Genomic DNA, 23,048 nt, shown 5'->3' on the forward strand with positions numbered 1-23,048 from the left:
CATAGAAGGTAAACCGAGAGCTTCGAGGCACTTTCAAGGCTGTCATAGAATTGTAGAGTTGGAAGGGACCACAAGGGGTCATCTAGTCCAACCTCCCATGACAAGAATCTGTCATAGATCCGTAGAGCGGGCAGGGATTGCATAAACATTCATTACACGGCGGGGGCGGGGGACGTGATTTCTGTGCGTTGTCAGAGACTCCCCTCCAACACCCAAGCAGCAGGTGCTCGTAGTGTTATTACCCGCCTCAGGGCAATTACATACATGACGAGCGACTCGCGTCTTAGCGAAAGGCGCGCCCATTTTGGCCGCCTGAGGCGGAAGCCCCAGCCTCAGAAAATCATCATCATCATTCATCGTACTATTTTTACTTAAAAGGCGGTTTCGCTGCTGCCTTCGGCTGACAGCCCGTTTCAGCTGCCTGAGGTGAGGGCGGCCGACAGCCTCGCTCTTTGCCCAAAGAAGAGGGAGAAACGCGTCTCGGAAACCCGAAATGGTGCTTTTTGGCCGTTCAGTGTTATCATTTTCTATGTATTGGGGAAGAGGTTCCTTCGCTTCCCGTGCGCTTCACGCCCGCGTCTCCGCACTCCCACGTGCCACAGTGTGTTTGACGCGGCCTCGGGGCGAGCTCCGCCCACGCGCCGCCCAGCCGCTCCTTGAAAAGCGGGTCGCGCGCTCACGGCGCCGGTGGGCGGGGCTCCGGGCTGCCCTTTTACGCGCTTGCGCGACGCACTGGACGCCCTTTCTTTTAAGACTGAGCTGGTTGTGCTTGCGGCACGGCCGCGTGAGAGGGCCTGCCTGGGAAAGGTGATGCGCCGGGGGAGCGGGTGCGTCGCCGCGGGGGAGGCCGCCGGGAGAAGGGCTTTTCTCGGGAGGAGGGGCGGGGGGCTCGCGTGCTCCGTCTGGCTGTAGTCCAGGTGCATGCAAATACCGCATGGTATCTGCACCCTTTGCCTTGCGCTCCAGGCACGCTCGTTCCCTCTCCTCCCATTCATTTGCCTACAGAGCTCGTTGGCGGGCGGCAAAAAAAAAGGTTCTGCGCGAGGCTTTGCATTATGCAATTGGAGAGGCTGGCTCTGGGAACTTGGGGGGGGGCGCTATCCAGTTTGCACTGCGACCCTAAAAGGGCTCTGCCCCTCGCTGCACGCTTAAAAGGGGCCCTTCGCCTTCGCAAGTCCTTGTCCCTTTTTTTTTCTTTGTTAAAAGTCTCTGCGCATTTCTTCCGCTGCGGTCGATCTCCTTGTAAGCTTGACTACGTGACATTGGTCGGCTTTGACCTTTTCTTTAGGCCGACCAGGGCTTGAGGCGTCCCTTCTCCGCATAATGTGGGGTGGGGTGAAGTAAGGGCGGACGGGGAAGATCTCCAGGCTAATGGGTTGTTTGAGGCGGGGTGTGTGTGTGTAATTTGTGGCCTGTGTGCTTTATAGAGCAGAGTTGAAATCGTGCTTCCCCACAGGACATTTTACTGGGGTACTGTAGGGGAATAGGAAAGGCGCTAATGAAGTTGGGGGGGCGGTGTTTCTACCGTTTACCAGTCGGAAGTATTGGGGAGAACGTGGGCCATATATGCGCTGCTTTTTGTGTAGTTGCGGGATCCTGTTGTTAGGGATATGGGCCCTTAGCTGAACCTCCATGGGTTTTGACTGGGTAGGGGAGCTCTGCATGTGCTTTGAGCGCATGGCTCCGTATTTCCTGACCTTGAAGGGATGGGGGGGGGGCAGCATGCTGGGAAAGGAAGGGGTGAGGCAACAAGCCTGCTCATTGGCTGTTACTGCTTCTCCCTCGTGGCTTCTGCCCCAGCTTGCTTATATAAAGAATAACGATGGTTTATTACAGGAGGCTTATTTTTCTTGATATTTCTGGGCCCAAGGCCTTTTACTCATCTTCATTTAAATTATTTGTTCTGCCCACTCATGTGCTTGTCTGCTGGTGCAGTATGACTTGCTGCTTTTCCATTAATTTTCCTCTTCCTGCTCTGTGCAGAGTTGTTGATGAACTGCCTTGTTAGGCATAGGAGCATAGGAAACTGCCAAATACAGAGGTAAACCCTTGGTTCATCTAGTTTACATTGACCAGCCATGGCTCCCCAGGATTTCGGACAGGAGATTCCCCCAAAACTGATTGAACCTGGAGCCTTCTGCATGCAGAGCAGAAGCTCTACCAACAAGCTTTATTTTGAGAACACTTTAAATGTATAGTGTGTATGCAGTCAAAGTTAAAAGGAGCTTCAGAAACAAACCTTGCTAGAAGAGCTTCTGTAGAGGCTTGTGTCGCCACCCTAAAGTACATCCTTAGGACATGGTTTGTGTTGCTGTACAAATGTGGCGGACCCTTGCATCACAGGTTAATTGTGCAGTCAGACCGGTTCAGAACAGAGGAGATGGAAGGGAAGTTGTTGCAATAGTTGAGTGCCTTTAAATGAATTCTACAGTGAGTTCCCACAGAATCCCACCACATGTGGGGCAGAGATGTTTTGACCGTTCTGATGACTTAGTGGCAAGTGGCTGCTACTGCATGCTAGGTAAAGGTAAAGGGACCCCTGACCATTAGGTCCAGTCGTGACCGACTCTGGGGTTGCGCGCTCATCTCGCATTATTGGCCGAGGGAGCCGACGTATAGCTTCCAGGTCATGTGGCCAGCATGACAAAGCTGCTTCTGGCAAACCAGAGCAGCACATGGAAACGCCGTTTACCTTCCCGCTGTAGCGGCTCCTATTTATCTACTTGCATTTTGATGTGCTTTCGAACTGCTAGGTTGGCAGGAGCTGGGACCAAGCAACGGGAGCTCACCCCGTCACAGGGATTCGAACCGCCGACCTTCTGATCAGCAAGCCCTAGGCTCAGTGGTTTAGCCACAGCGCCACTATTTAATTCAGCAGGACTTATTTTACGTATGCAAGATTAGGATTCTACTTAAATAGTAATGGCAGCGTGATTGAGGTTTTCATGTTTCCCAGTTGTTGTTTTACTGCATATAAATGTGAAGGTCAAGGGAGGTGACACTAACCTTTGATCAGCAGTGTTTAGCAGCAGCGGCCATTGAACAGGGGTGGCAAATTGTTTTCTTGTATTTCACCCTGCTCCTGGAACATCTGCCGTGGGGGCTTCCTAGGGCTAGTGCTGTTAGGATCAGGGATAAAAGGAGGCACTTAGGGGGCAGCCTATAGGGGTTGATCCTTAGTGTGGGTGGCAGAGGGAGCTCTTATTTGTTTTACAGTACTAGCTATAAATTCTGGTTAGGGGGGGGGACAGCCCAGGAAGGGAGGGTGTTGGGCGGGGCCTAGCTGTGAGAGGCAGGTTGGTTTCTTATATGCACTCTTAACCACAAAAAACTTACCTCATGGCTTTAATGGGAGTCTGGGGTGAGAGGCTAAACTGAAGGTGATTGAAGCCTACTATTGCCTACACGGTGCCTTCCTGAGAGGATTACTGAGAGGTGATTTTGAGCACTTTATAGTAAATGATCAAGCCGCAAGGAACCGTCTGCACTTTACTTTTTAGCGTATATGAATTTTTTTTTGCACTTCACTAATTTTTATAGCATATGGCATAGTACTGCCATGTGCTGCCTTCTGATTATATTATTGTAATATAACTGCATTGGAAATGTTTAGCATATTTCTGGTTTATTATTTGCTTTAGCTAACGGATATCAATTGATATGCTTTAAGTATTTTATAATGAAATGTTATAATATGCCAAAATGAATTATTAGGATTTTATATCACGTTTTGAAATGAATTAAGATAGTTATGGTTATTATATATTAATTTGCATTTTTTATATTTGAGATATTTTATGCACTGTAGAAAGAAGCAGGCTAGAAATTGAAATAATAAATATTTTATAAATCAAAATGGGATGCATAGGCTGGTTGACAGCACAGTTATGCTAAACAGATCAATGCCTCCCATGTACATGAAAGTTCATGGTGAGGTGACTTGTTTTAGGAGTTTCAACAAGCAGTTTGTGCCACCTAGTCAGTGGTTTTGCTTTCTGGCACACCTTGGGCTCTGCTATTCATGGTGCCCTGCAGATACTGAAATGAGAACTTAGCCACCAATGGAAAGCCTTGGCAGTGAGCTGGTGACACACCTAGTGCTACTGTAAACATTAGTTTGTGAAGAAGTGTGCATGCACATGAAAGCTCATACCAAAATATAAACTTAGTTGGTCTTTAAGGTGCTACTGAAGGAATTTTTTTATTAGTTTGTGAAGTTATAGGTAAAGTATATCTATTACTTTTCTGCCTTGCCATGAATGAAAATATGTTCTAAGAGTTCTAGAACTCTTGCTTTATTCATGGTGCTGAAGACTCATTGAGTGCTATAGTAGTGCAAGATATGGTAAGATTAAATCAGGCCAAACTGGCTTGTTTGACTCCTTCATAAACAGTTAGAGCAAACTGGTAATTCCAGCATATTGCAACTGCAGTGTTTCTGGCAATTGCAGAACCTACTCAAACAAGCAAATATTAAGACAGTAGAGCACAATTAAAATATTAATTATGTGGTCCTCCACATGTTGTTGGACTCAACAGCCCCAGCCAGCCCGGACAGTTGTCAGGGATAATGGGAGTTGCTGTCCAACAATATCCAGAGGACTACAGGTTCTTCATCGCTACTTTAGGTAGATGCTTGGAATGTGGATTCATAATAACTTAAAAGTTTAGCCTGAGGTTTGCCCCTTCTGTAACCTGTTTCTGGTTTGGTGTTTAATGGAGCTGTGTGCTTGTTGATCCATTTTCAGTAGCTGCAAGCATTTAACATCTACCTAACGGGGCCACCGGTGTAAAAGGTGATGCTGTGTACCTTAGTATTCCTGTATTCCACTCTTAACTTGAAGTTTGAAAGGGACATATCAGTTTCCTCCTTCTGTGGAAGACTCATTGCTTTCTACAGAAAGGTGGAGCTCATTTGCTTGCTATCTAGTACATAGCAGTTTACCCAGTTTTCCTCGAAGCGGTTATCTTCTCTGGCCAGGCTATGGGATCATTTGCTGATGTGGAATAGCCAGAGATAGACTGTGGCTAAGCTTGACTCCTGAGCCGCATGTAACTCCAAAGACAGTGCATATGTATGCTTGGCACATTTTCGCAACTGAGACTGGCCATTCTGCCATGTGTTGGGACTTCTGGGGGCTGCTTCTTGCTTGATGCGTTGGATACAGGATAAAGACATGCACCTTGCATCAATTTTGAAGGTGCACATGAACTCATATTGCTATTAGTTCAAACAAATAAAATAGCTGCTGCCAAAAGCTTATACCTTATATTTTTTGCCAAGAAAAGAAGCTGTTTGAAAAAACTATTCAGAACTGGTGCTGGCATTTAGAACTTTAGCGCCTACCTAAATATAAAATGTCAAGATGTGGGGAAGCTTGGAAAGTCTGTGTTCAGGGACTGATTGAAGATCAAAATCTTATTGGGAGGATTGGAGGTAATAAAACTGTAATTGAGTCACTTGATCCAAGTGAATGAAGAGCTTGGCCTGATAAGGATAAATCTGTTTGGGTGTAGGTTTGAGTCTTTTTACAGGCAATAGAGCTTCAGTTTAGTTCTATGTGCATGCTGCCTTTCCGCAGTGGACCATCCAGAAAGTATTTCACAATAGGCATCAAAATACAGCATTGAAACATACCATGTCACAACTACATTGTGTATTATTTATTACAACTATATTTATACCATGCCACTCAAGATACAATCCTTTCAAAGCAGCTTACAAGAATCATTCAAATACATTTAGTGGTTTTTAAAAAGGCTTTCCTACAGGATAATTGGTGGTAGTGGTAAGAGAAAGTCCAGCTGGATAGGCACTTGAGATTATGTTTACTAACCAATTCACACTTCGTGTGTAGCAATCTAATAAAAAAGCCAGATCAACAACAATAGTTTATTTGTATGCCACCCATCTGACTGTGTTGCCCCAGCCACTCTGGGCAGCTCCCAACAAAAAATAGTAAAAACTCAATAAGACATGACACACTAAAAAGAAAAACCTCTCAACTCAACCATGACTACAGCTGCAGTTATTGCCCACCAAGAAAATTGCCATGCAAAAGCATAGTAGTGGCATGAGGGATAAAGTAGCTGTGAATTGCTGAACAGCAAAAGATTACTAGTTAGGGCTTCTGTGAAGATTTTTCGTCCTTAAGCTCCGCTTTCCACCCCTAAAGTAACTCACAGTGAAATACTGTATGCACGTAGACTTGGCACTTCAGGCCATGCTTACACGGGAACTCTAAACAATTGTAACAGTATCTAAATGTAGATGTGTTAAAGGTCATCTACTCTGTATGTGACAGGTGAAGCTGTCACAAAGAAAGTCCTTGAAATTAGCGGGCATGGCTGCAGAACTGAGCTACTCGGGACAGAAATTCCATCCTGTCATGTGAATTAGACTTGTTTTATATATACAGTCATACCTCGGTTTAAGTACACTTTGGTTTGAGTACAGTACTTTCAGTTTAAGTACTCCCTGGACCCGTCTGGAACGGATTAATCCACTTTCCATTACTTTCAATGGGAAAGTTCGCTTCAGGTTAAGTACAAACTTCTGGAACCAATTGTGTACTTAAACCGAAGTACCACTGTATTTTTAGGTGTATATATTATTAATTTTCCAACAAAAAATAACAACAATACGTATTCAAACATAAAGAAAAAGAAAAGAGTTGACTTCCCCTTAGTCCCTTCCCTGGTTCCATTGTTTATCATACTGTATGCCCATTTTTAAATTAAAAAGTGATTGAAATTACTTAATTGTCCATTCATAATGTTCTTAAAAGGGACACGGGTGGTTCTGTGGTCTAAAGCACTGAGCCTCTTGGACTTGCCGATCAGAAGGTCGGCAGTTCGAATCCCCACGATGGGGTGAGCTCCCGTTGCTCGGTCCCAGCTCCTGCCAACCTAGCAGTTCAAAAGCATGCTAAAAAGTGCAAGTAGATTAATAGGTACCGCTCTGGTGGGGAGTTAAACGGCGTTTCTGTGCACTGCTCTGGTTTCGGTGTTCCATTTCGTCAGAAGCGGCTTAGTCATGCCGGCCACATGACCTGGAAAACTGTGGACAAACGCCGGCTCCCTTGGCCTCTAAAGCGAGATGAGCACCACAACCCGAGAGTCCTAAGCGACTGGACTTAACTGTCATGTCCTTTTAATGTCCTTACAAGTACTTGAATTAGACTTGTAATTAATTCCTGAGTTGCATCTTGTTTACAAAAGGTGCAGCTTTTAAGTTGAGATGGCACTTGAATGGCTTCAGTGGTTGCCTGGTGTCCTGGGGCATCTCTGGTAATGGGTGCTAGCTAGGGCCACTGCTTGTGGTAGCTGCCAGCATGTCCTCTTTCTGCAGGAAGAGCAGCACTGACAATGGGTAACAGGTGGTAAGTGAGCCGAGTAGCCATGTTGGAAAGCTACCTACTAGCTGGTGTTTATAAATGCCATTTCCTAAAACTATCTGGCTCAATAACGATAGAATGGAGTGCAGTACACCTGTATATCAAAGTGTTGCAGATAATCTGTCCATGTGGTTGTAGAGGCCTCTAGTGGTGACTGCAGCTTTTAGTTTTGATGGGAAGAGCTCTTGTGCCTTATACAGTAGATGTGGCCTTTACTGTCCTAATGAAGATCTTGCTTTGCTAAAATGTCTTCAAACATCTGTGTTTCAGTTACGTACCTGAAGGAGTGACCAGCTATGGATCATGCTAGGAAAGCAATATTTAACATGGTAAGGATGATCAAACTGCATTATCAGGTTTACTCAAATAATAAAAATACCCTGGCCAAAACCTTGATGCACCACTTAGTCCCTGTCTTTACATGTAGCTTGGTCTGCAAAAGCTGTTACAGCATGCAGAATTGGACCTGAGTGGCATTCTTAATTCTGGCCTCCCAGGTGGTGCTAAGATGTAGTTCCCACCATTCCTGATGATTGGCCATGCAGGCTAGAGATAATGGGGACAGGAGGGCCACTGGCTATCCACCCCACTTTAAGTCACAAAGAACTGTAGATAGCCAGTTGTTCAATGGAAACAAGTATTTGTGCCTGTACATGCCTGAAGTAGCTCTTCAACTGCTGAGCTTATGTCTAAGCCCTCCCATATACAGTGGTACCTCTGCTTACGAATAACTCTACTTACGAATGTTTCTACTTACGAATGGAGTTCCGTCCGCCATCTTGGATGCGGTTTAGATAGGATTTTTTCTACTTACGAATTTTTAGATAGGGTTGCTTCTACTTACGAATTTTTTCTCCCAATGCATTCCTATGGGATTCGACGTACAAATTTTTTCGACTTACAAATGTGCATTTGGAACGCATTAAATTTGTAAGTAGAGGTACCACTGTACTGCAATTACTATCCATGGGGCTGCCCTTGGTGGCAGCCTGGGAAATATGGTACATTTAGTACGCAGAGCAGTAACTGAGGCATGGGTTAATTATGACCACAGTTATGAATTAGCAGAGTCATGTCTATGTAAAAGCCTTGGACTGATTATGTCATGTTTGTTAATCTAATAAACCCAGATAGGTTGATGTTCTACAGCAGCTAATTTAAGAACCAAAAATACTGCATGCTGCCCTACCCCCAGAGACCTTGCTTTGGATGTCATGTTTTATATATTTCTGCCTCCTTTTCTTGATCCAGTCAAGATATACAGTAGGGAAAGAACAGCCAAACTTACTTTTCCTATTCATATGTACCAGATTTTATTCCAATCTCAGATATTCAATTACAGTGGTACCTCGCAAGACAAATGCCTCGCACAATGAAAAACTTGCAAGACGAAAGGGGTATGTGATTTTTTGGGTGACTCACAAGACAAATTTTTCTATGGCAGCACTTGGCAAGATGAATTTTTTTGCAATCCCCCCCCTCCCATTCCTATGGGAAACTGCGCTTCGCAAGACGAAATTATCGCAATATGAAACAACTCACGGAACGAATTAATTTCATCTTGCGAGGCACCACTGTATTACAAATAATTTGCAGCAAGGCTATTATATTATCAGAGTGCAGCAAAAGCAATCTTGAAAAGATCAGCAAACTTGTTAGGGCATAATTTTTTGTGAACTACATTCCTTTTCATCAGATGCTTCTGATGAAGTCAACCACAGCCTGCAAACTCTTAGGCCATAATAAATGTGTTAGACTTTAAAATGCCATAAAGCTGTTTTACACTCCGAAGTTCTAATAGGGTGAGTGGAATTAAAGTCCTCTCTTGGTGTTATCAGTACCAACAAATAAGCTTGACTTTTTGGAGAAGGGGACGACAGAGGATGAGATGGTTGGACAGTGTTCTCAAAGCCACCAACATGAGTCTCACCAAACTGCGGGAGGCAGTGGAAGACAGTGCCTGGCATGCTCTGGTCCATGGGGTCACAAAGAGTCGGACACAACTAAACAACAACATCATCTCTGATGGATTCTTTTTTCTATCTAGTTTGGAGGAGAGCCCCTCTCATACACCCGCTTCAGTCTGTCTCGACAGCCAGATGGAGACAACAGTCACGTGGAAATGAAACTGTCTGCTGAAGATGAGGAAGGTATTGAAAATGGAGGAATTGACCATCTTCATACCCGACCAATAAAACCAAGGAACAACAATCGACACCTCTGCTGTGTACTTACTGGGGCAGTTCTCCTTTTCCTTATAGGTAAGATGAATAGGTGAGAAGTACGGAGGAATTTGTTCTTTTTGTATTTTCCAAGGCACACTAAATAATGCATTCCCTCCGGTAGCACAATTCAGCAGTGTTTCCTACAAATAAACTTGGTGTATTAAAAGTTAAAATGGTGCCAGATGGGTATTAGATCTTCTAGGAAGGCTTTACTTATGGACATATACAGTAGCATCTGCATTACAGGAAAATAAAGAAAAAATGATACAACAATGGTATCAAACCACAGGAATATTCATAGACTTTAAAAAATCCACCCTGATCTCTGCTGGAATTGTAAAAAAAGTAAGAGGGGAATTTTATCCATTGGTGATCATGCTAGAAGTTCCTCTGAATTTTGAATTTCTTGCATTTGCATATGTAAAGCCAGCATCTATTCATCAACTATTTTAATTTTACAAAGTCTGGAATGCTATAGAGTGGTACCTTGGTTTTCAAACTTAATCTGTTCCAGAAGTCCATTCCAAAAGCAAGGTGTTCTTTCCCACAGAAAGTAATGCAAAAAGGATTAAGCCATTCCATACTCTTAAAAACAACCCCTTAAACAGCAATTTAACATGAATTTTCCTATTTAATGAGACCAGTGATTCATAAAATGAAAGCAGTATACAATGTACTGCAGTCACACAGTCAATCAGTAGCTGAACTGGGTTCCACACAATCACACACACACACACACAAAAAGCCACAAAAGGCAAAATAAATAGCGAAAACAGACCTCAGCATAACACTCAAAACGGAAGTGTGGCACTCAAATCGTCAGCATAATACTCAAAACAGAAGTATTATGCTGAAGTATTGGTGTATCTGAAGAAGTGTGCATGCACACGAAAGCTCATACCAAAATAAAAACTTAGTTGGTCTTTAAGGTGCTACTGAAGGAATTTTTTTATTTTACTCAAAACAGAAGTGTAACACTCAATGGAGCATGTTTGGCTTCTGAAAAGTTTGCAAATGGGAACACTTCCAGGTTTGCAGTGTTTGGGTTCCAAGTTGCTTCTCAAATGCCTTGGTACTCAAACAAGGTACCACTGTATTTGTAAAAAGCATATTGCATTTTATTTTGTATTGGCTTTTGATTTGTAAACCACCTTGAGGTGTATTTTTTTTTAAAAGAAAGGTGGTATATAAACAAAGTTCAATGAATAAATCTACACAAACAGGATTCTTAATTGGCTACCTGAGTTTCCGTGGAAGGATACAGGCAATGAAAAAATGTGAAGATGGTGTTGAACCATGCCATGGCTATCAATGTGCACCTGAACCTGAGGAACCGGCACCAGAACCTGTGCTATACTGGGGTGACCTCAAAAGCAAGTTGTCAGACAGGCTGCGCTCTACAAGTTTCATCAATAGAATCGGGTAAGCTTCTTTAGAAACCTCAAAAATCCTTTCTGAAAGAGCATTTCAGTAGACTCAAAATGATGGCTGGCTGCAATGCTTGGCTTCAGGAAACATAACTTGACTGGAATACCTCTGTGTTCAGGTCAGTCTTTTCTGATGCTGGCAGTCCAGGAGATGAGAACCTAGCCAATATCATTCATCAAGAGTTTGAGAAAATCAAGTTGGATAAAGTCTGGAATGATGAGCACTACGTCAGGCTGCAGAACCCAGGGTATGTGCTTCTTCAGTTCTTCAATACCAGAGCTCCTCTGGTCAGTCTCAAATATAAGAGCTGATTCTATATGAAGTTGTCAACAAGGTGTCTGCAGTATAACTTAGCTGGCAGATCTTCTGAGAATTAACCCAATGTGGAAAACCAAAATACAGGAAGTGAATATTCATATATTAGAAAAGGAGAACAGACTTCCTGTCTAGTAAGGTCCAGGTTCAAATTGATCTTAAGGCTGTGATTTCTGCTGTTGTTCTCCTGGTCCTAGGGTAGTGGTCACAGGGTTAGCTGTAACCAGTAAAAACTAGCACAGGCTTGCATTTCAAAGCTCCCCAAAGACTGATGGTCCAGGATATGTGCAGCCCTTAGTTGTGTAACTGGGACTAAAAACATTTTAAAATTCTGTGTTAACGCTTTGATTGACTGCTGTTATTCTTTCTTAGATCTAATGTAGTTTCCCTGGAACAGCCAAGTGAAACTTTGGAGACTCCTCAAGCTTATGTAGCATACAGTGAAAGTGCGGTGGTTTCTGTAAGTTGGCTTGGCTTGTTAGGTACCTGAAGTTCTGCTTTCAACATAGTGGCATGCTAGTTTGTACATTAAGTAAAACTTGCTTTGGCCAGTAAGCTGGTTTGCGATGGTCTAGATCAGGCATCCCCAACCTTTGGCCCTCCAGATGTTTTGGACTACAATTCCTATCATCCCTGACCACTGGTCCTGTTACCTAGGGATCATGTGAATTGTAGGCCAAAACATATGGAGGGCCGCAAGTTGGGGATGCCTGGTCCAGACCCATGCCTCCCAACATGGGGCACACGCCCTACAGGGGGACAATTTGATTTTTAAGGAGGGCAATTTGAGAAGGAATTATTTACAGTTAATGGCCTTTTAGGCTTCCTCCACGTGAGCCGTTCACTTTTTGAATAAGAAGAATTATATGTCATTTGTGTGGGGGGGATCAGGATTTTAGAGATGCTTAGGTGGGGCATGGCCAAAAAACCGGTTTGGGAACCACTGATCTAGAGTTAACTCAGTGTGTTACCTGGAAACAAAACTTCATCATTAATGTTGCCTATATAAGTCAATGGGCACGTGTAGCATGTAGGACACTAGTCCTAACTGTCCCATCCCTTCTCACGTCAAGAAGTGGATACAATCAAGGAAGGTCTCCAGGCCTTAGGAAATATTCCAAGCACACTGTTACTTTCTGTTGGGCCAGGGGTTGGACCTTATGCTCTGCTTAGACAGTTGGTATGGCTACATTTTCTCAGTCATGCTGCCTGAGATGCTTTAAGATCTCTAGGGTTGAAACAGGAACCGTTCTGCAGCATAGCTCAGGAAGGTCTCTCTAATGTGAAATCTTGTGGTCTGCTTGAAAGGAGATGCAGCAAGATTAGTTTGTCACTTAATTGCTCTTTTATAGGGAAAACCTGTTTATGCCAACTATGGGCGCAACGAAGACTTCTATCAACTGCTGCAGAAAAATGTCAACTTGACTGGAACAGTGATCCTTATGAGAGCTGGAAAAATTGCTTTTTCTGAAAAAGTAAGTTTTATGCTTTTAAGACAGGACCAGTAAAGATGCTGCATGATAAAGGAATTTGTAGGGACCCTGTGGTGGCTCTTCCAGTTCCCTGTTCAACTCCCATCTCTTTTGCATGTGTCACGAATGCTCAGGACTCACGAGCTGGCACTGTCTCCAGAATGGACATGCAACAGACACCATCCCCTGAGCCAAATTGAACTCTATGATCTATCTGGTGCTTCCCAGGTCATTCTTGTGCTCTGCAAAAAAATAGTCTGGCCACTACTCGATAAAAGCTTATGTGCTACTGTGGCTGTGAATGGACAAAAGCATGGGAAAATGACATATGGTGGGCTGTAGATCTTTTATAGATACTGGGCAATGGTCACAGTGGAATGGCTCCACTAATTTCCAGTTCCATTTAATACTTTACTGTTTTCTTTGGCACAAACATGCTAGTAAATGTGCTAAACGCTTCCTCCTAGGTGGCAAATGCCAAGAAAATGGGTGCTGTAGGAGTCTTGATATACCCAGATCCAGATGACTATGCGGAACTTGGAGACCAGACTTCCCAATTTGGACATGTGAGTGGTTTCCTATACCTCCTTGGGTGAATGTGGGTGCCTCTCCTGCAGGCCTCCTAGATGGATTCTGGAGCCTGCCTAGCACAGCAAATGAAAGACAAAGACAAATAGCTTCCTCTTGAGCAAACAGCGGCACAATCCCACCCTTTTAACTTGTGAATGCCCTGAAATAGACCTGTTTGAGCTGCTTTTTGGTCTCCATTTTTCATATAATTCTTGGATTTTGCCTTGGCAGGCTCACCTTGGGACAGGAGACCCTTTTACTCCTGGATTTCCGTCTTTCAACCATACTCAGTTTCCCCCAGTTGAATCCTCAGGCCTCCCACGCATTCCAGTACAAACCATTTCAAGCTCTGCTGCAGAAAAACTATTCAGGTAAGCATACTCTCCCCTCCCCTCAAGTTGAGCTAATGATAGAGTCAGTACCCTTTCTCAAGAGCCACTGTTACCAGATTGAGGATGATATGCAGTTTTAAAAAACCCAAATCGGAGCTGCTAGAAAAAAAACCCCTCACCTTCAAAAACAGATGGAAGTTTACTGGATTAAAGCTGCTATAATGCCTGGGAAAAATGTGTTTGGCTGGCACCTGAATGATAGCAATGCCACATATTCCTGGCTAGGAATTCCTACAACATAGTAGCATTTGGGGGAGAGGGACAGCCTCTGCCCTGACAAGTTACTCCTTGCACTCTGCTAGGCAGAAGCTGTAATGCTCTATAGCTGGTTGGAAGTAGGTGCCTCCCTATATTCCAAAGCTGCTGACTGTGTTGTGAGGAAGCTTTGTGCTTTCTAGGAGCTATCTCCAGTAGAAATAAACAGTTTGTTAGGCCCAGTAAAGCTGCTTGCTGAATTCCTTTTGTGATTTAAATCGCCAGGAGTCTGGAATTTGGTTTTTAGGACTGCCATTTCAGGAGGACCTTGGTAGGAGGCACTGTGTGCTTCCAATAACTAGTTTTCTCTCTCTTCAGCTCTATGAATGTGCCAGACTATCCAAATTCATGGAAAGGAAGACTTCGTACTTACAAGCTTCGGTCCGATTCTCATGGAAGAAGTGTGACGCTGCAGGTGAACAATGAGCTTGTGGAAAAGAAAATCCTAAACATCTTCGGTGTGATCAAAGGCTTTGAGGATCAAGGTAAAAGCTTTGCCAATCTGTTGTAGATGTAAAAGGGAAGGATTGGTGTCCCTTAGTTCATTACTTACCATTTCACGATTCAGATCTCCATGGCATTGGGAGGGACCTTGATGGGCATTCGGCCCACTCCCTACTCTGCAAATGATCTACAGAGATGCTGTGTGGGCAGCATGCCAAACTGCTTTCCCAGCCTGTGTTCAATAACAGAGCACGTTCCAGACTCGCAGGATGATGATACCTGTAATGGAAATACTGCAAGATGACTAACATGAAGCAGCCTAGCAAGATGATTCATTGAATGCATACTGTTTGGTAGTGAAATAACTGACTAAGACATTGCAGTTTGGTGCTGTTGAGCAGAAGAAGGTTGTGCTGCATAATATACTAGGATAAAGGCATAGGCTAGTCCCCAAGTCTGCAGCTGACTTAGTTGCAACACTGGTGTGCACCATAACACGGTGTGTGTTAAACATACCCTTAGACCTCTATCAGAATCTCAGGATGGAGAACTAACAGTTGATCCCTGCCTTGCAGATCGGTATGTAGTCATTGGAGCCCAGCGTGATTCCTGGGGGCCTGGAGCCGTAAAGGCTGGTGTAGGAACCGCCCTGCTTCTACAGCTTGCCAAAACACTCTCTGACATCGTGAGAATTGGTAAGGAGATTGGTACTGAGTGTCTACAAAAGGGATTCTTAGGCATGAATATAGAGCTGGATACAGCAGTTGTCCCCTCTCCTCTTTGCAGATGGGTACAAGCCCCGCCGGAGTATTGTATTTGCCAGTTGGAGTGCTGGAGCCTTTGGAGCTGTCGGTGCCACAGAATGGCTGGAGGTAAGTTCGGCTCCAGTGTATTGGTCATTTCAGAACAGCCAGATCATGCAAATAGCTAATTGCTGCTGTTTCCTTACTCTCTTCAGGGCTATTCCTCGTCTCTCCACATGAAGGCGGTTGCGTATATCAACTTGGATGCAGCAGTTTGGGGTAATGGACATTAAAGATTGCATGTGATAGAGGGCGTTCCCTGTAAATTTAATACTGTAAATATGATTTGATGATTGATGGATAATATAAACTGGATAAATGTGAACAACAGATGTGTCCAAAACAATCTTAAGAAGGGTGAGTGTGTTTGTGTTACACATAAAAAATAAACGATCCTGGTCATTTTCTAGACCAGATTGAATCAAAAGACTGAAGGCACTAAACTCTTGGTTTCTTTTGCTCTTTGGACTAAAAACACACTTTGAGGCTAAACTTCCCTTGGAGATCTTTGCCACTTTGATTTACTGAAATTCAGCCAATTGGGGTGGAGGCTGTGGCCTTTAACTGTTCCCTAGAACCAACTTGCATAAGAGCCTAAAAAGAGTGCTGGATCAGGTCAGTGTCCCATTTAATCCAGAATCCTGTTCTTGCATTTTCTCCCATGTAGAGAAAATGCAGGTGGGAAAGACAATGGAAGTTGTAAGATGAAAACCTACAAATGCTCTTGCTACAACCACATTATTATGGGAGCATCATGCAAAAATCCTATGGGACATGAAGCTTGTCCCTTACAGTCATATCAGAGTTGCACCCTCCTTTCTTCCTTAAGGTATTAGTTGAGAAGCATTTAGTGTCCTTGTTTCTTAGTTTTTTGCAAAAAGGAAAAAACTCAGCTTTCTTGCACCTGAGGTGTCTAACTAGTGCTTGCAGGTAAACACCTCCTCTCCACCCCAAAGGCTGATAATGATGATGTACTTTGTTGAAATTAAAATGGAAGTGAGGATGTATAGCCACAGTCCATAGCTTGCAATGCAGATCATCAGTCCATCTCAGTAGGCCTTGAACTAATACTTTTAAATTGTACTTCACAGGCTCAAAGGACTTCAGGTTCTCTGCCAGCCCCATGTTGAAAAGGTTGTTGGAAGATGCAGTCTCAGGAGTGAGTATCGTCTCTTGAAAGTTGCAGGCAGTGACCTGGAGAAGCTGAACCATAAACTTGGTACTGTGGCCATGTTCTGTTTCCCTGCACAGAGGGTCTTGATCAAAAGCTTGAGAAACACTCCACAGTTATATGTATGAGTCTTGCTACCTCAAGCTCTTTTATGGCAAAAGTGGCGGGGAATATCTGTTGACAACAATGCATCCTTCGGAATTTTGCAGAACACTAGAGTCTTCAGACGAAGGGGTGGAAGACTGTACTTTATCTGGGGAAGGTTTTATTGAAATGTGCATCTTTTATTCACTTTTAGATTACTGTGTCGTCAACTGATCTTCGTTCCACTTTGGCCAGAAAAGAGTAAGTATTATTACAGAAGGGTGGCTGGAGTGGGAAATCCTTTTGGTCCTGATAGTATAACGACCTGTAGTAGCTGCTCTGTTCCATCTGCAGCAGATGGGCATCAGTTTTGCTTCTTCTGCCCATCTCCAAGGCTGCCTTGAGATCTGTCAATTTAAATCATCAGAACATTGGTCTTACCTTGCCAGTGCTTTTTCTTGGGCAACGGGGCAGGCATGTGACAGTAACTTGGTTGTCGAACGCTTTGGTACTTGTACATTTCGGCTCCCGAATGATTGAAACCTGGAAGTGAATGTTCTGGTTTTTTAACTGTTTTTGGAAGCCAAACGTCCGATGCGGCTTCCACAATTGTTTCTGGTGTGCCTGCGCAATCGGAAGCCATGCCTTGGTTTCCGAACGTTTTGGAAGTCAGACTTCCGGACGCATTCTGTTCAAAAACTAGGGTACGACTGTACAAACTTTTGCAGCCCAAAAAGCGAGAAATATGCTCTTACCAAGAGCTAGAAATGTGCTCTCAGCAAAATCTGAACTGTGTGCCATGTGCATCATTCTGTTTGGTTTTTCTAACCTCTGTTGAAGTAAATGACTCTTCAATGCTGAGCACAGCAGCTGAAAACTACTCCTTTTGCAGGGTCCCGTTTCGTATTGATGACGCAGCCTTTCCTTTTCTGTCCTACTCGGGGATACCATCTATTTCGTTCCACTTCTGTGATGATGTAAGTTGGTTAATGCTGTTCTGCTTTCCTGGCCCCAAGCTCATCTATGTGCTACCTCTTGAACATTATCTAATAGCCACAGCAGGGCACAATACCTACTCTTGGGAGAAATTGACTGGAGCAGTCAATTATGCAGAAGGCCCATTCAGATTTTAAAATGTAAGCCAAATCATGGAGGCAGGTTGCAACCACCTCCTGAATTTGACCCTTCACTGGTTTGCATCCTAGGCCCCATTTGTAAGAGCCACCCTGAGGAATTGGGAAGAAAAATCATTGTTCGGTACTTTGTGACACGCCATTGGACCTAATAAAAATACCCTGCCCCTACAGCTTTTCTTTTACTTCTAATTGACAAGAACCTGCCATTTTCTGTCTTCTGAATGTGGAAGACTTGCTAGGACAATGTGAAGTATTTCAAATGGATGAGAGAAACCATTTGGGAAGTGTGGAGCACCAGGCAAAGAATCTTACTCTGTTTACTTCTTGCAGGATGGGAAAGAGTATCCCTTCCTTGACACCCAATTAGACAATCTGGGCAACCTGTTGACGAGTTTAAGCTCCTCCGCTGCACTGGAAAATACAATGCGCAAAGCAGCTGAAATCGCTGGTCGTATAGCTCTGAGGATGACGCATGACCACGAACTGTACCTGGACTATGAGAGCTACAATAACAAGCTGCGTGACCTTATAGGGAAGATAGTTCCATACCGGAAAGAGATGCAGGTAGTGCAAAATACCAAGAGGTGCTGGGGAAGCGGGGCTTTGTTTCAGGTTTGCATTGCCGTGCCTGGTCTTGCGGCAGCGCTTGTGGTGTTCACAGTGGTTTCTTGCAGTGTAAATGCTTCTGGCACTCGGTAGGGTTAATGTAGAGAAATGTCTATAGGGATAGGTGTTCATTTGTAGTGGATCAGTGGGGACCACTAACAGTAGGTTGTATTGTGTACTTGGGCTCTAACAGGAGAGCTGCTATTCAGGACTCTAGCCTGGATTAAGGCCCTTGTAGTGTTCAGCACAGGAGGGGAGGATTCCTAAAGGAGCATAAGGGAGAAAATTGTTCTTTTACCACCCATTTCAAATATTGCATAAAAGACTTGCCTGCTGTCTTTGCTTGCAGAATATGGGCTTGGGCCAACAGTGGCTGATGGTTGCCCGTGGAGACTTCAATCGAGCTACAAGCACCCTGGCACAAGATATCAGAAACACCGACCTCACCAACAAGGCTGCTTGTCGTGCTTTGAATGACAGGATCATGAAAGTGAGTTGTTTCCCTTCCTCCCCAAAGGGGTGAGAATCTTAAGGGAGCCTTTTCTGAGAGATTTTGTAAACCCTGGGGGAGTGAATAGCAGAAGACCCTGGTGACCTGTTGGAATCTGATCAATCCCCTGTGCAAATTACAATGACAAGGCTAAAAGCCCGAATCCATGATAACCATAAGCTAGGAGGTAGTCAACTCTGTACATGGTCCCTCTGCTCTAATCAGCTAGTAGTCTAGAATCCATAAATATTGGTCATCTTTCTTTACTATGTTGTAGCTTTGTCTTGTGTCTAGAGTCACTTTGAACTGTGTGGGAGAGGAGTTTTCCCCTTGCCCAGGGACTCTGGAGAAAGCTGCTCTGCTGGGAGAAGGAGATGTCTGAAGATTCTGCTGGGGCTCCGCGTACTCTGCTGGTTTCCACATGTCACCAGCAATTCAGAGTTTCCACCTGTCAGGGTTGCCTAATCCCAGAGCTCTCTTTCACTTGTGTTTCTCTCTCTCTCTCTCCTCTTAAGGTGGAGTACAACTTCCTCTCCCCATACGTCTCTCCAAAAGACACTCCTCTCCGGCACATCTTCTTTGGTTCTGGCTCCCATACTCTCCAGGTGATGCTGGACCACTTGGGTCTCTTGAAGACAAACAGGAGTGCCTTCAATGAAGATGTGTTCAGGAACCAGCTTGCTCTGGCAACCTGGACAATCCAGAGTGCTGCTAATGCCCTTTCTGGTGACATCTGGAACACAGACAATGAGTTCTGAAAAGGTTGAAAGCTAAAATTAATTCTCAAGTACAGCAACAGGGAAACCCCTTCCTTTTCAACCAGTAGCACATAACAAAGTCCCCTTAGGCCTTCAGAGGATTTTTAGTTGTCCAGGCTGAAACTTGAGCAATTCCAAGCAAGTTAAAATGTCCTGACCCAGAGAACATAGATGTATGTAGGTTCACCTTTTAAAATGTGCTGGCCTCTCTAACCCAAAATTTGAGAGGGCTGATCTTGGGCTGAGTAAAGCATTTCTTCCAAGGGTTGCACACAAAGCAACCACAGCATTGAACTCATAAGAATTGTAAGGGCTCCTGGATTCTTATGAATTCAACCTGACCTCCCAGACTCCTCTAAAGCAAAGTTGCCATGTGACTTGTGAGCCTAAAAGCTCCCATGTCTTATAATCCTATTAGGAAGTCTCTCCCCTGGGTACAGAAGCTCTTCCATAGACCCCTTGGCCTCTGGGATACAGCCAATACACCTTGACATAAGATCTGTCTAGCAAGGAATGAAAATGAAAACTTTCGCCTTCCCAATAGGAATTGAGAGAGTCCCAGGTGAAACACTCCTGTGACTTGCTTCTTTCCGTACTAAGGAAGGTCAAGCCAAAGAAATGAAGGCTATTGTACCTTGAGTGGTCCTGTGGTACTATTAAAAAAGTTAAATGACAACCGTTCCTCCTACGAGGAGACTGGTTGTACCCAAGCCCTTGCTGAGAGGCCTTTTCAGTAAACGAGAAGTCTCTTGACCTAGTCTTAACTTGCAGCACTTGTTTGAGAGACTGACTCTGCAGACTTGGTATCGAGGTATTTATTTATTTATTTATCAGTGGCAGTGTTCACTATAAATGGTATTTGTTTTTTCTACAGAATATAATTATCGGAAGCAGTGACTTCCATAATTATGACAGTTATACTGTCGTTTTTGATAAAGCAGCATCTGCTAGTACAATCCAACCATGATAGCTGGAATTTTTGCCACCAAACCTTCAGTGGTCTGCAACAGCACCATCCCTTCGGAAGATTATTTGGGATTCTGGGGGGTAGAGACTTTGTTTCATCTCTTGGATCATGCAGTCCAAGCAGGTGAGGGGAAGTCCCGGGAAGTGTTTCTCTTGCTTTTCACTCTCAGAAGATAGAGCGAAAGCTGTGAGATGCACCTTCTGCCGGATCCTTTCAATGAAAAGCTTCCTTTGACTGGGTGCAACCAGTATGTGATGGGGATTTCCTTGTGCTTCAGTAGGTCTGGAGCCCCATCATTTGGGCTTTCCATCAGTCCTCTGACTCCTGGTTGTGTTTAGGCTGATGCAAACCATTGCAGGCTTGTGTTGAGCTGTGTGAATCCAACAGCAGCTCTTATGCAAAACTTCCAGCACTGCGATGTATCATGAGAACTTGGGTCACATTATCGGGAGCAGTGTCTCCCATAATGTTAAAGAACAAGGTAGTTTTTGCCTACCACAGTGTTGTATCGGAGGCAGTGACCTCCATATGTTGCACTAAGGGTGTCTTAATTATCGGGGACAGTGTTTCCCATAATTTTTTTTGTAAATGCTCACCATGCAATAACACCTGCAGAGCATGATCGTTAGTATCTAACATGTATATTCAAACATCTGCAACAGTCTGTCTTTGTCTGGTCTCACTTTGTGCTGGATGCAATAACTACTTTAGTGGCTCTTGCCACACTGTGAGCAAGGCCAGGGTAGTAATTGGCTGCCACAATTAGTTTTATATTGCTGAGAACCTTGGAGACGACTGAGCAGTGGGCTTTTGCTGACTCTTGGTGAAGCCTGACCCTTCTTTCTCCTTCTTTTTTGCTCACATCTACTTCTAAGACTTCAAGAAATGGCTGGATGAATGTATATAAGAGTTGCTTATGGCTATAAAGAAATTTGTGTTAAAATGTGGGTGTCAGTTGGGAATGCTTCAAGAGCTTGAGTGGATGAATTCTGATCAGTTTCCTGCACTGAAATAACTGAATCTACTGTGATTGTTGCACTTCACTTTTTTTTTTACTTTGCTTCTGGTACAAAAACCTGGTTCAAACATCTGTGGGAACATCCCTTTAGATATTCCTCAACAGAGAAACAAGTTGCGTATTCTGGCTCTCCAAAAACTCAGGCTGATAAAGATGCTTTCTATACCTATTCATAAGTGCTGCTTTTAAGGTTCTTTGCTTAAATGAGCAGCTTCCACACACCGGGATTTCATGCTTTGTGCTGGAGAAAGCTTGATGAGCTGGGCACAAGGATGGAAAGTCATGTGTTCTTGTAAAATCTCTTCCACGTTGTAATTCTGTTTACCCCAACTTTACCCAGCTTGGTAGTGCAGCTCCAGGGACTCATGGGGATTGTAGTTTAAAAAAAAAACAGCTGGAGAGCACCACCAGGTTGGTTAAAGCTGGTGTAGATAAAAGTCAATTACATTTCAAACCTTTTGTGTGTGAGTGAAAAAAATCTAGCTTGGTAATTTCCCATGCGTGGTTTTCTTCCCTCCGTTTCATGAGGCCTGTGAATGCTGGGTCATCAAAGTAGTGGCGGTCTTCCCATAGCGCTGCATGCATCTTGGGTGGGTAATAAAGCATAGGCATAGTTACTGGGGGGAAAATTGGACTGAATCTCAACTATATAAGCTATGTGTATCTCTGAAATTTGTGTTTTGTGCTGTTGTGCTATGAGATTATTTAGAGTTGGGGGTTGTAATCTTGGTGTTATGGCTGATGAGAACTGCAAGATGACTGTCAATAAAGAACAAGGAAGACTTGACTGTGAAGTGGTTTCTTAAGCTACATTAGTGGACATGTAGGTTCCTGGGAAGCTGCTAATTAACGGCCTGTTCTATGGCCTGCCCAGAAATAAAAAGTGCAGACTACATTTTGAGTGTGCTTGATATCCCTACCAGTTAGTTACCGGTAGTTTGATTAAGAGTTTCCTGTCTAGCCCAAAATGTACTAATGTCAGAAGCATTGTGAACCAGAGAATGCCATTTCAAAGCCATTTCAGTTCCATTTTTATCCGAGTAGAGTCCACGTATGAAAAGGCATAACCTCACTGCATGTTACAAACTTGCATTTACAAGCCATACCAACTCCATTATGTAACGGCCAATTGTCAGGGGCTCATCCTTGCATAGATTCCCCACCTCATAGCAGCTTAGAGAGGTTTTTGCATTGTGTACCCACCTTATTGGGGGATATATTAGCAGGACAGACACCTCAGGTTGAAAGTGGGGGAATTTCAAAATTATGTTGCGATAAAAACATGTTACTTCATTTGAAAATACCCATTGGTCAGGGCTAAGATGGCCAAGCTTGATGTATGTCATTAGGTGTGGAACAGAGGCAGCTTGGCAAAAAGGATTTTTGTTACACTCCTGCAAACCTCCAAGTCCTGCATTTTACAAGGCCCAAGCATCTGTTCAGTAGGCTGTTTTGTAACTGCAGCCAGTCAGGGCCCTGTCCTCCCAAGCTAGGCATAAAGAGGTGAGCAAGGCAGG

At 44.0% G+C, this 23,048-nt stretch overlaps 1 protein-coding gene across 2 annotated transcripts; it reads left to right on the top strand.

The window, feature by feature from the left end:
- The first annotated feature begins 696 nt into the window (after positions 1 to 696).
- Positions 697 to 22,313, top strand: TFRC (transferrin receptor). Of its 2 annotated transcripts, none has more exons than XM_035133139.2 (19): positions 697 to 807; positions 7,668 to 7,726; positions 9,445 to 9,658; positions 10,846 to 11,044; positions 11,169 to 11,297; positions 11,738 to 11,825; positions 12,718 to 12,840; positions 13,305 to 13,403; positions 13,639 to 13,778; positions 14,373 to 14,539; positions 15,074 to 15,193; positions 15,285 to 15,370; positions 15,457 to 15,520; positions 16,393 to 16,460; positions 16,771 to 16,817; positions 17,449 to 17,533; positions 18,023 to 18,256; positions 18,648 to 18,788; positions 19,304 to 22,313. In XM_035133139.2, exons 2-19 carry the CDS (start codon positions 7,694 to 7,696, stop codon positions 19,544 to 19,546), a joined length of 2,280 nt encoding a protein of 759 aa, XP_034989030.1. In that variant the 5' UTR covers positions 697 to 807; positions 7,668 to 7,693; the 3' UTR covers positions 19,547 to 22,313. The 2 variants fall into 2 exon arrangements, with proteins under 2 accessions (XP_034989030.1, XP_034989031.1); XM_035133140.2 differs by lacking the exon at positions 697 to 807 and adding an exon at positions 3,269 to 3,435.
- Positions 22,314 to 23,048: the final 735 nt, after the last annotated feature.

This window comes from Zootoca vivipara, chromosome 5 (assembly GCF_963506605.1).
Source record: "Zootoca vivipara chromosome 5, rZooViv1.1, whole genome shotgun sequence".
Taxonomy (NCBI): Eukaryota; Metazoa; Chordata; class Lepidosauria; order Squamata; family Lacertidae; genus Zootoca; species Zootoca vivipara.

What these genes read in the sequence shown, in the direction of transcription:
- TFRC (XM_035133139.2), top strand. Translation starts at nt 7,694, where the DNA reads ATGGATCATGCTAGGAAAGCAATATTTAACATG. An exon ending in GTCAGGCTGCAGAACCCAGG is followed by an intron (nt 11,298 to 11,737) that starts GTATGTGCTTCT and finishes ATTCTTTCTTAG; the next exon opens with ATCTAATGTAGTTTCCCTGG. An exon ending in GTGCCACAGAATGGCTGGAG is followed by an intron (nt 15,371 to 15,456) that starts GTAAGTTCGGCT and finishes TACTCTCTTCAG; the next exon opens with GGCTATTCCTCGTCTCTCCA.